The sequence below is a fragment of the Protopterus annectens genome, chromosome 6.part0 (assembly GCF_019279795.1).
Source record: "Protopterus annectens isolate FY-2018-M chromosome 6.part0, PAN1.0, whole genome shotgun sequence".
Classification (NCBI taxonomy): Eukaryota; Metazoa; Chordata; order Ceratodontiformes; family Protopteridae; genus Protopterus; species Protopterus annectens.
In genome coordinates, this window is record NC_056737.1 from 1153607269 (window position 1) to 1153620875 (window position 13607).

Here is a 13607-nt window from a genome sequence, read left to right on the forward strand (position 1 = left end):
GGTCTCACCAGCTGCTGTAGATGTCTAGCCAGGTACATTCCAATTGGTGCATTGTACTCAATAATGGGTCTGATGAGGGAAGAGTAGAGGGGCACCATTACATCCTTAGATCTTGATGCGAACCCCTTCGTGATCAGATGGGTCACACAGAAGGATTTTCTAACCACTTTGGCAACATGTTTATCAAAGGAAAGCTGACTATCTACTTGGGTCCCTAGATCCCTTATTTCGTCTTCAGATTTCAGGGGATTACCTCCTATGTTGTAGTTTGCGGGTACTCTGTTTTTTCCAAAGGGGATTACTATGCATTTTTTTGCATTTAGCTTGAGACCATGGCTTTGACACTTTGCATCAGTCTCATTTAAGCCCTTCTGGAGGATCTCCATGTCGGCCGGAGACTATTATAGCACCCAGTTTGCAGTCGTCCGCAAACTTAGTCAGCCACAGCCCTTCCATGCTTGCCTGTACTTCTGAGAAGTATATGCCAAATAGGAGGGGCCCCAGGACAGAGCCCTGAGGCACACCACTCATTACTGGTCTGGATTCGGACATAGATCCTGCTACTCTTACTTTATGGGATCTGTCTGAGAGCCAGTTTGCGATCCATCTTGTGACATAAGGGTTTATGCCCAGGCTGGTGAGCTTATCAATAATACCTGAATAGGGAATGGTGTCAAATGCTTTAGCAAGGTCAAGGTAAGTCGTGTGTACCTCTTTTCCCTTACCTATAGCCTGAGTAACTGTCTCAAAGAAATCCACCAGGTTCAGGAGGCATGATCTGCCCTTGACGAAGCCGAACTGTGTGGGGTCCATCGACTGGAGGTTCCCAATCTCTTCATTTATGAGATCCATAATGATTCGCTCCATAGCCTTACAGATCAGACTGGTCAGGCTTATTGGTCGGTAGTTCCCAGGGTCAGTTGTGGCCCCACCCTTGTGTAGTGGGACCACCATTGCCGTGCGCCATTCTATGGGCACATATCCTGTGGAGAGGCTGAGACTGAACAGGGTATTAAGATGCGGGGTTAATTCCTTTTGGAGCTCGTGTATGACACAACCCGGGACACCATCTGGTCCCTTGGAGGCAGTGTTTTTAGCTTTAGATAGAGCCTTGTTAACCAACATATCAGTAATAATTGGACTTACACAATCCCCTGGAATGGTAATAGGCCCTGTAGGTGGTGGTGGTGGTGGTGGGGGGGAATTTGCACTGAACCTGTCAGCCAAGATGTTGGCAATGTCAGAAGGGTCATTGTATTTTGTTCCATTTTGTACTAGCTCAGAACAGACCTGGACATTATCATGGACATTAATTAGGATGGAACATTTTAGGTAATTTCTAAAGGTTATGTGTGGGGGGATATGTTAGCTTGGGCATAGTTGCTGACTGCCTCTGTCTATCAGAGACATGGGGGCCAGACCTGGGGTTAATTTCCAATTTCCCATGTACTGGTAAAGGCTATGCTTAAATAGGGTTAGGTATGGATTATGCTTCACATGGATGGGGAACCTGTTTTAGAGCGGGGGGGGGGGGTTCTCTGAGACACACATTACCGATATATCTTATTTATGTCACAAGCAACATTTAAATCCTTGGAGCTAATGGTTCTGATGCTGTTTGTTTTATGGACATGTAAAAGGTCCATCAGAGCTGGATCTGAGGCTGCCTTGTATGGCAGCTATAGATCAATTATCGATAACCTGAAGGAGGCCCATGTACAGAGACAGGACTTTAAGGCTATCCATATAGGACAATGTGTTTCCACACTGGATTCTCCTGGTAAGGAACCTTTGTGGGTATTCTGACTGTTGCATGTGTATGGTCAAGTACATAATGAAGGAGGAATTATACTCAATGATTGTTCTGATAACGGATAAAGAAAGAAACACTATTACTCCCCTGGACCTGAATGCCATGCCCTTACTTATAAGTTGGATGACATAGAATGACTTTCTTACTAACTTGGAGATATGTTTTCAAAGGTCAAATTACTGTCTACATATGTTCCCAGATCGCTGACTGCCAGGGTAACTCCTATGGGTGTTTATCAATGGTGTAATTAGCCTGGGTGGCTATTTTCCCAAAAAGCACTACAGTGCAGTTCTTGGCACTGAATTTGGGGTCAGTCATTTGTCTGTGTTAAACCGTCTTACAAAATGTTTGTGTCAAGGGAAGAATCAATGATAGCTCCCAGTTTACAGCTATTTGCAAACTTGGTCAGGCTGAGCCCCTTGGCATTAGCCTTTAACTAAAGAAGTAGATGATAAACAGGAGTGGTCCCAGAACAGAGCCTGGGTATTATCAAACACCTTAGCCATGTCCAGGTAGGTGGTATGTACTGTTTTCTCCTCATATTGCCTTGGTAACCTTCTCAAAGAACTCCACCACGTTTAGTAGGCATGACCTTCCTTTGACAAAGCCAAACTGGGTTGAGTCCAGTGTCTGAAGATTGCCATGGCTTTGCATATAAGACTAGTCAGTCTAATTGGTTTGCAGTTTCCAGGTCAGTTGATAGCCCTCCCTTGTGAAGTGGGATAACCATTGCAGTCCTCCATTCTTGTAGTACAAAGCCTGTTTTTGAGGCTAAATTTGAAAAGTGACTCAAGTGGTTCTGACAGATCATGCTTGAAGCTATTTAGGAGGCATTTCAGGATACTTTCAGGGTCCATTCGGGCTGTGTTTTTGGTTTTAGCAAAAGCTACCAGGACCTCCTCCCTGCTAACACCTGAGGGGTGTTATGCTGGTAGGTATTTCATTGAGGGGAGGCAGGGGGTGAAGTTTGAGCTGAATTTGTCAGCCAGCAGATTCGCTATGTTACTCGGGTCAGTGAAGATGGCACTACTGATCGCAAGTCTGGCACATTACTGTATGCTGCCTTTCACGTTACAGACATAGCTGTAAAAGGACTTGTGGTTGTCTTTAACCCATGAGGCTGTCTTGACCTCATAACTGGCCTTGTTGGACTTTACTAGTCCTCTTAGTTTCCTGCTTAGTTTAATTAGAGAGCTCTTATCATTATGGGAGTTGCTGTTCCTGATTTTAGCCACAGCTTTTTGCTTTAGTTATATACCCTATTAAAGTTAGGATATCACCAGTGTAGTTTGTTTTAGAATTTGTTTTGGCCTTACTTCTAGTAGGTACAGCAGCCTCTATACAGTCATTTACGTGGTTGTTTAGGGTCTCTTTGAGCAATCTCCCATAGGTTGCTGTGAACTTGGAGTTAGGAGGGTCACTGAATTTTGACAAACTATTGCTTACTATGATGTAATTTGCTTTGGAACAGCTCCTAATTATTGTTGTTTTTCTGGGGGTTTGCCAGTTTGATTTTTATTTCAAAGAAATCAGCTTTGTGGTCTAACTTCACCAGTAAAGACTTGACACTGAGGTATGTGCAGTGATCTTCCATATTGGTGAATACCAAATCCAGTTGGTGTGAAACTCTTGTGGGTGCATGAACTATCTGGTCAAGGATATTTGTGTTAATAAAGTCCAGAAATCATTGCTCCTGTGAGTTTGAGGCAGTATATGTTTTGCAGTCTATATAGGGTAGTTAAAGTCTCCCGTGAAAAAGGTATCTGGTTTAATGGTGAGTGTCTCCAGTAGGAATAGGTATGGGATTCTTCAGACATACACAGCAACCTATAGCTTGCTAAGATATTTTATGGGACTTTTTCTATGTTTTGCTCATGGTTAACTCCAGGATATCATCTTGTTTAACCAACATGGGGATATACTTGTTGTTACTGTAGATTGAGACTCCTCAGCCTTTTGTCCCTGTCTGTGCAGCTATCATTCTAAATATTTGGAAGCTGCTGACGACTAAAAATAGGGTTAACCCGGTCTTAACAAAGAAATAAGTCTTTTGCCAAACTGTCTAACCCAATGACTAGCAGCTGACATGTTTCAGAAACTCTTTACAAATGCATCATCTGTTCATCAGTATACCTGACACAGGTGTTGTACAGGCAGATAAAGTGTAATTCCACAGTGACAAATGAGTTTTAGGTCAAATGAAATTTAGGTCAATTGTGTGTCGGTCAAATGGGTGTCAGCAAATGGGTTTTAGGTTAAGTGAAGTAGACCCATATCTATATATATATATATATATATATATATATATATATATATATATATATATATATAATAGGTTTGGTAGGTGTGGGTGGCTTGCAACCCACTGCATTTCATATTATCCTAACATGTAGCATGCTGGTTCTGCTTCAAAATCAGGAGAAAAATAATATTGTTACAGCTAAATTCATACCTGTAAACCTCACTATTAAAATCTTGTTACACTGAGGTCATTGTGTATGAACCTCACTATTACTGGCAAAGTTCATAGAGACACACAGCAGTTACCAATGCATATAAGAAACTAGCAAACAGCTTTAAAAGCTTCAACTTATGCTGGTAAATGGCAGTGAAATATGTACTACACATTTATTTAAGGCACCAGACTGTATATGATTTAAATGGTAATATAATACACTGGGGCAGGTAAAACTCTCAATGCATTTCAAAGAATTTTGTCTGGGTCTGTTCATAACCTGTTGTTATTTGTTCTTAAAACTGATTCAAGAAATTCACATCTCAGCTTTCATTGTCCATGTGAAATTCTTGAATCCAGTTCACAATCACATAACTCGGTTACAACTAGAGATAAGATCATAATCTTCTATGATCTATACTTTCCCATGACCTTTCAGACTATTTTCTTGATTTTGTTATTGTTTTGGAAGCGCCTAATAAAAAAATATTATTCAGCATTATCACAAAAATAAATGTAATAACTGACCGAATCTCATTACAATGGTCTGCAAAATGTAATTTGTCTTATCTTCAAGTCTTTTTGTGAATCACTTCATTTTTTCAGTTCTTTCTATTTATAATAAATATAATAAGGAAAAAATGAAAGGAAATAAAGTCGTTCATACCTTGTAAAATGCTAGATTGTCCGATTCTGTTGGAAGGCACATGTAGCGTTCGGTATAGATGGAATCTTTAAAATAAGAAACTGTAATTGTTAACTTCATGAAAATGTTCATTTTTTACTACTTTCCTCTGGAACAATTTTCATTTGTATACCGTATTCACATCGTGCATTTGTTTTGCAACTATATTATTAATAAATCAACATCTGTCAGCATTGTACTCAGGCAAAAGATCTGTTAAAATATTTACATCTCTTGGTATAATACTTTTTTGTTTAAAAACCTGCTTCTCTGTGTATTTCTATCCCAGATTCCCCATGAACTTCATAATCTCTAAATATAGTCTGATTTATTTTACTCAACTAGTATAACTTACCTGCATTTATATGCTAGATATTAACAAGTTACTAAGTATTAATAGCACCCAAATAACTACTCCTTAATCTAATTTCAGATGATCTTGGCCTACCTAATACGTCACAAAGGTTTACTACACCAGGAAACCATTATAAGACAGCAAGCTCAGATCACAGGCAAACTGGATACAAGGGATGATTAAAGATTGCTAATGTTAAAATGCACTGCTTGCACTTTCTCCTGCCTTCATTACTTTTACCATGCTGATGCTCACCTGGAGGGTGATGGGGGAAGAGCTGCTGTCCTCTGCCGGTGCAATCCTTAAAATGAACCCTAAACCAAGACCCTTGCAGTCAGTTCTGAAAACAAACCCTAAACCAAGACCCCTATAGCCAGTTTGCTGAAAACAAACCCTAAACCAAGACCCATGCAGCCAGTTCTGCTGAAAACAAACCCTAAACCTAGACCCGTGCAGCCAGTTTTGCTGAAAACAAACCCTAAACCAAGACCCCTGCAGCCAGTTCTGCTGAAAACAAACCCTAAACCTAGACCTGTGCAGCCAGTTCTGCTGAAAACAAACCCTAAACCAAGACCCCTGCAGCCAGTTCTGCTGAAAACAAACCCTAAACCTAGACCTGTGCAGCCAGTTCTGCTGAAAACAAACCCTAAACCAAGACCCCTGCAGCCAGTTCTGCTGAAAACAAACCCTAAACCAAAACCCCTGCAGCCAGTTCTGCAAAGTAGTTTTGGTTGATGCTGAACATTCCATACCATTTGTCAGCTGGTAAGTAGGATATATTTTTGTTGAATAAGAAACTATCACATTTACAGCCGATAACGTGATGTCCCCCTGCCCACTTGGAGAATGTGCACCACTACAGCCAGGTGCAATATATAAGGGCTATGTCCCCAAACCAACATTTTGTTTACTATAAAAGCGCAAAGAACTACTACTGAGAAAAGGGAATGTTCAACTAATTAAAAAAGATAAAAATGTGAAAGAAACAAAAAAATGAAAAAAATAAAATGCTTTGAAAATGTAAGTGCTTATTCAAGCCTGATGTATCTGAAGCAACTAAAACAGTTTGTGTATATTCCTGACAAGGATTACCAGTCTCCACCCCAATGTCAGGCTCTTTAAAGCCCACCACATTAAACAGGAAGCACTTCAAATTTATACACTCAATAAATGCTTATACTATGCATTCTTATTGTTCTTTTTCTTGATAGAATAACATGAACATTATTTTTTTCTTGCAGTGCATTTTATATGGAAAACCCAGCAAGACAGAAATCATTGCTCAAATTGCAGTTAAAATGGTAGCATAACCTTTCCCTGTGTTTGGACACTAAGAACAGGAGCAGTGAGGCATGAATATGCATGCTTATAGATTAGTACCAGGCTAGCTGCCTTTGTGGTTCATTTTAAGATTAGCCAATTACCCCAAGTGAAAATCAAACCCTGCACCTTGTATCTGTAAGGTAAACACCTTAACCATTACGCCACCCTCCCACAAAGCCAGGTTACTGTGCAAGTCAGTGTTAAACTCCTTACTTTTACACTCTTAGGAGTCTAAGTATGATTAAAACGATATCATGTTTTTTACTTTTCTTATTAATAAAATATAGTGTGATTTAATTTTCTCCATTCTGGGTAGACCCAAAAATGCACACCAGTTATTGGTGATAATCCCCTAATAACCAGAGTGCTACCAGTATTAGTTAAAATCACGGCCAGAGTTTTATCTCAGGGAGTATCAATGGGAATTTACTCAATTAGCAGCCAGTTAGCACTGATAGCCCAAAAAGACTCCCTACTGGACATCTGAGTCCCATACCTCTGAGTCCTAGATTTAAGAAGAAAAAAAAGTAAAACTATAGGATACTGATGAATGATGAAATTCACTGTTTTCCTTTAGGGTTGTTATTAATACTCCAACATGGAGTGACTGTACTCCTTACGTTACATCTACTTATATAGAATAACTCTGAAATTGCGGTACCTTGTAGAAAGGGGAAAACTGTGAGGTACAACAATCTTGAACATGCTATGTGAACTGCAAATGTTCACACATTCAGTATAACAGTTCTAGGACTCACAGTTTTAACATTGTGACTTTAAAAGACTGCCAGGCACTAAATATCAGTCCTGGTGATAATGACAGCTTTGAAAGTATGATTTAGTAGTTTGGCTGTTTGGTATACCAGCTGTTTATACATCTAATATATAAAGTTCCTATTACATTGTGAAAACCTTCCTGGAAGGGTCTAAACTGTTTGGTCCTTAATAATGTTGCCCATTAAATTACTTTAATGTATGCTAAAAAATCCAAGGAAGAGTTACTGGCCACACCATTATTGGCAATGCAAGCAATGAGTCTAGCTTTTCCATATTTTTGGGGAAAATGGCATTAAAAAACACACTTGCTGCAAGGCTGAACATAAAAAAGAGGTAGTACTATTCAAGTGAGATTTTTCTCTTTGGATGAGATCTTAAAATAAGGCCCCATTTGCTTGAGTTTGTGGTGATTCTGGTCAGTATAAAAGATCCCACAACATTTATCAAAAGAAAAGTAGGGAAGATCCCTGGTACCCCAACCAAATTTCTTGTGGTAGTATAAATACCACATTGCGCCTCCCCTGAAACTATGCCACTAGTCCATTGACATTAACCCAGTCAACAAAGAATAAATAAAAAAAAAATAAAGTCAGTATGAAGGAATCTAACATTTTATTACTCCCCTCCAAATGAGTACTTCATCAATAAAGTACGCATCTATATAAAACACTGCAATTTCATAACTGTAAACAAACCTTTTATTGGGGGTAGTACTATGTTTACATTACTGGAGGCCATTGTGGTCCTAATCACTACAACCCCACCAGCTTTAAATGAGAAGTTACATTTTAAAACTGGCTTAAAATGATGGGCCTTATGCCACTATTTAGGTTCTCTCTCAGTTGCTAAATGTATTTTTTGTGGGGAAAAGTTTTTCTTGAGCAGTGTCATTTGTATACAATTTTTATTCAAGTAAACTGATTCCTATAATGATTGTTCTTCACTGGTTATCATTTCTCACATATTAACACATCTGAGAACAAATAAGAACTTGAATAATTTGCCTAAAGAAGTGTTATGATAAGGAAGATGAAAGTGCATAGTTTTTTTCACTTTTGTATCGGTGTTTTTATTGTTTTCTCAATGTAAATTCTCTGTAGCTTTTTTAATATTAAACCATAGCTGGCAGTGTTCATATTTTTTCATTTGCATTTTGTTCACTATGATTAATAAAGTTTAATTATATTTTCCTTTTCTCTGCATGGGAAATCACAAGGCACGGGAATGTGGAACATAAGCGTTTAATTGTACGTGCAGTGACGAATATCATGTCATGTTGTAAAATCAAAGTTTCTAATCGAATCTTTAGCAGTCTGGCTTATACTGTACATTGTGAAGTTTGCATTTTTTTTCTGCATGCGCATCTGCTATGTTATGAGACTATATGATCACTAATGTGTTGTCTTCACAATTCTAACTGGTGTAATCAAAAAACACCTTCTAAGCATTATCAACCCTTGAGATCAAGAAGAGTTTAGAATTAGACTATTTTAACACATAAGAAGGTAACAGATTTCTATTAACCAAGTATATATTTCGACTTCCTTATTATTTTCTTCTACCAAATCTTTTTTGAGTGTCAGGTTACCTGTATATTTGTATTTTACCAGTATGTAGTAATGTATAAAGAAAGTACTTTCTAATATCATAAAACTTATAGACAGTATCTTGAGTAGATCAATTTGTATCACAGAGGTCAGTATTCTGGTCAATTTTCCATCAATCTCTCTTGCTCTGCAGCTATATATATATATAGATATATATATATATATATATATATATATATATATATATATATATAGATATATATGTGTGTGTGTGTGTGTATGACAATACCGAAACTACATTTCAACGAACCAACAAACCGCTGAAATGTTGAACCGGGAAACTAACCACTTCGCCACCAGGACACAAAAGAAAACAGTAAAAGAAAATTAAAGCCACTCTAATGAGGGGCTTTGCCCCCCCCACACCCCTTAACTAAATATACCAACTCCAAGATCACACTATACTGGGGAAAAGGGCAAACTTCACCCTGGTGGCCAAGTGGTTAGTTTCCCTGTTTAAAGTTTCGGCGGTTCGTTGGGTCATTGAAATGGAGTTTCGGTGGAGTCGTCTCGGTTAAATGGGTTTTGGGCAAGTGTCCTTATAGTCTACTGAAGTAGACCCATATATATATATATGTATATATATATATATATATATATATATATATATATATATACACACACACACACACACACACACACACACACACACACCCACACACACATAATTTATGGTATCATAGTCTCCACTGGTAAAGCCTAGGGTTGATTGGGAATGTATCATATAGTTTATACTGGTTATCATCATCTGTGTCAGAGTGGGTATAACCTATTTTGGGGAACAGAAGATCCTAGGGTTGTCAGTACGATATTTAAGACATCTCCTCATTTCATTCTATACCTTCCAGATTGTTTTGATTAACACTATTGACTAATATTGGACATATTTATTTGATGTTAAGTGATCTATGTTGTCACTGACACGGCACTTAAACTCTCCTATAGGAACTACATTTTCATTGTTTTTGACTTCCTGGAAATTGCTCATTAAATCGTTATCTTAGTAGTTCTCTACTAAATTCAACATTGATATTTATTACTGTGGAAGCATTTCCTAACCAGGGGATGTTTTCTTGACCCCTGGTTTTAAACTACATATATCATAATATGATTATTTGTACCATTAGCTCTACAACAGCAGAAGAAGGTTTACCTCAAAATTTGTGATATGCATGTTTGAGTAATCATTCAAATATTAACATCCTACAAGTAAAGAAAGACCTCTAAATACCTGTTTCATTGTTGAAACTAACTGTTCTACTTTATGTATTGCTTAGACGTTTCTTCCTTGTTGTAAACCAGGGATACTGACACACAGAGCTCAATAAAAAAGTTCCAAACTTTTTACATATAATATTCCAATAAAAAGTAGATATTTCCTAATTTTCATAATGGTATTTTATAAGCACCAGCAGTATTACAAAAGCTAATGCACAGGTAATTGAATGTTGGGTACATAACTGATGATGTATTAATAAATATGCAGGTAGCTCTCCACAGGATAAGTGTCCCACTGCTTAAAAGTATAAATCCAAATAATCCAACACACAGAATAGCAGTGAGGCAGCAAGGCAGTATACAAACCATAAAACTTTTATTAAATAAAATAATAAATGGAAAGTGCTTTCACTGTGAGCTTCTGGTCTGAAGAAGCTCACAGCAAAAGCGCTTACCAATTTTTATTTTATGTAATAAACGTTTTATGGTTCGTATACTGCCTGGCTGCCTCACTGCTATTCTGTATGTTGGATTATTTTGATGATGTATTAATGTTGAGTCAGGCACATTGGGTACATAACCGATGATGTATGAATGATAAATGATGATGTATTAATGCTGAGACAGGCACATTGGGTACATAACTGATGATGTATGAATGATAAATGATGATGTATTAATGCTGAGTCAGGCACATTGGGTACATAACTGATGATGTATAAATGACAAATGATGATGTATTAATGCTGAGTCCGCAGATTGAATACATAACAAATGATGTATGAATGATAAATGATGATGTATTAATGCTGAGTCAGGCACATTGGGTACATAACTGATGATGTATGAATGATAAATGATGTATTAATGCTGAGTCAGGCACATTGGGTACATAACTGATGATGTATGAATGATAAATGATGATGTATTAATGCTGAGTCAGGCACATTGGGTACATAACTGATGATGTATAAATGACAAATAATGATGTATTAATGCTGAGTCAAGCACATTGTGTACATAACTGATGATGTATGAATGACGAATGATGATGTATTAATGCTGAGTCAGGCATATTGGGTACATAACTGATGATGTATGAATGATAAATGATGTATTAATGTAGGATCAGGCATAAGAAGAGCATGATAAGCAAATGATGCAGTTGTTATGAAGATTAAGACTGCATAATTTCAAGTTAAATAAAAGCAAATATAACATCAGCCTGATATAGATGAAATATGTAGGTCATAGCCTAACATCAGTGGACTGAAATCTGATGCAGAAATAGCCACAGCAGTTATGCAAATACCAAACCCAGAAGGGGTATGAACTCTACCTTGTCTTTGATTGTCCCCAAACCTATTAAGTCTGCCAAGCATGGTTCCAAACTTTGTACATATAATATTCCAATAAGAAGTACATATTTCCTAATTTTCATAATGGTATTTTATAAGCACCAGCAGTATTACAAAAGCTAATGCACAGGTAATTGAATGTTGGGTACATAACTGATGATGTATTAATAAATATCCAGGTAGCTCTCCACAGGATAAGTGTCCCACTGCTTAAAAGTATAAATCCAAATAATCCAACACACAGAATAGCAGTGAGGCAGCAAGGCAGTATACAAACCATAAAACTTTTATTAAATAAAATAATAAATGGAAAGTGCTTTCACTGTGAGCTTCTGGTCTGAAGAAGCTCACAACAAAAGTGCTTACCATTTTTTATTTTATGTAATAAACGTTTTATGGTTCGTATACTGCCTGGCTGCCTCACTGCTACTCTGTATGTTGGATTATTTTGATGATGTATTAATGTTGAGTCAGGCACATTGGGTACATAACTGATGATGTATGAATGATAAATGATGTATTAATGCTGAGACAGGCACATTGAGTACATAACTGATGATGTATGAATGATAAATGATGATGTATTAATGCTGAGTCAGGCACATTGGGTACATAACTGATGATGTATGAATGATGAAGTATTAATGCTGAGACAGGCACATTGGGTACATAACTGATGATGTATGAATGATAAATGATGATGTATTAATGCTGAGTCAGGCACAGTGGGTACATAACTGATGATGTATGAATGACAAATGATGATGTAGTAATGCTGAGTCAGACACATTGGGTATATAACTGATGATGTATGAACGATAAATGATGATGTATTAATGCTGGGTCAGGCCCATTGGGTACATAACTGATGATGTATGAATGATAAATGATGTATTAATGTAGGATCAGGCATAAGAAGAGCATGATAAGCAAATGATGCAGTTGTTATGAAGATTAAGATTGCATAATTTCAAGTTAAATAAAAGTAAATATAACATCAACCTGATATAGATGAAACATGTAGGTCATAGCCTAACATCAGTGGACTGAAATCTGATGCAGGAAAAGTCACAGCAGTTATGCAAATACCAAACCCAGAAGGGGTATGAACTCTACCTTGTCTTTGTTTGTCCCCAAACCTATTAAATCTGCCAAGCATGGTATGTACTTATATCATGTTGCAAAGACCTGGAACTCCTTAACTGTATGCGTCAGATCAGTACCCTCTCTCCAGTCTTTTGGTTTTGTGAAAGGGAGACCATTTTGAAAGACTTTCTAGCCCATCTCTACCTCTGTTCCTGCTCAACAGCAGGATAAACTATATCCCTAAATATGAACAAGCATGTATCCCTCAAGCACCAATACACTTGCCCAATGCTTCCTGGAATTCATCAGTACCAATGCCCTGGACCCGCTCATTCTGATCCCCACTACAGGAAGTAACATCTTTGACCTGGTTATTACTAACATGGACGACCATTGCTCTAGACCAATAGTCATTCCCTCCCTGGTCAGATCCGACCATAAACTAATCACCATGGAAATCCACATCTCACCACACCCCCAGCAAAGGTAACCACCTTGACTTGAAAAACTTCTCTAAAGCTGACTTTGGACTTCTAAAAACAGAGCTGGCTAACTTCATGGCACCCATAACAATGGAACATAGATGCATGACTGCCAAATCAATCACAAATGTACTGTAAAAATATGTACATAAATACATGGAACTAGCCATACTCAACAGAACCAAGGCACTCTCCACCAAAAAAAAGGAAGCCAATCTGGTGGTCCCCCGCCACTAATAAACTCTGCAACAGAAGGAAAAAACTGTTGCAGAAAAAGGTGAAATCCCAAATACTCTAAAACCAGCTATAAAGGCAGAATTGCAGCAGACACTAAAAACAATCACAAAGCCTTCTATAGCTATATCAAGAACTTCCATGACAATACCCAGATTTACTCTGAGTTACTGCACAATGGTACCTCCTATACTGAGCCAACAGATATTGCCAA

At 37.7% G+C, this 13607-nt stretch overlaps 1 protein-coding gene across 1 annotated transcript in view; it reads right to left on the reverse strand.

Moving 5' to 3' along the window:
* The window catches only part of LOC122804723 (dipeptidyl peptidase 4-like), a 1230541-nt gene that overhangs the window by 125500 nt on the left and 1091434 nt on the right, over positions 1-13607 (reverse strand). The window contains exon 23 of the mRNA XM_044074775.1: positions 4936-5000. Within this exon, the coding sequence (XP_043930710.1) occupies positions 4936-5000 (65 nt within the window). The remainder of the gene's footprint in view (positions 1-4935; positions 5001-13607) is intronic.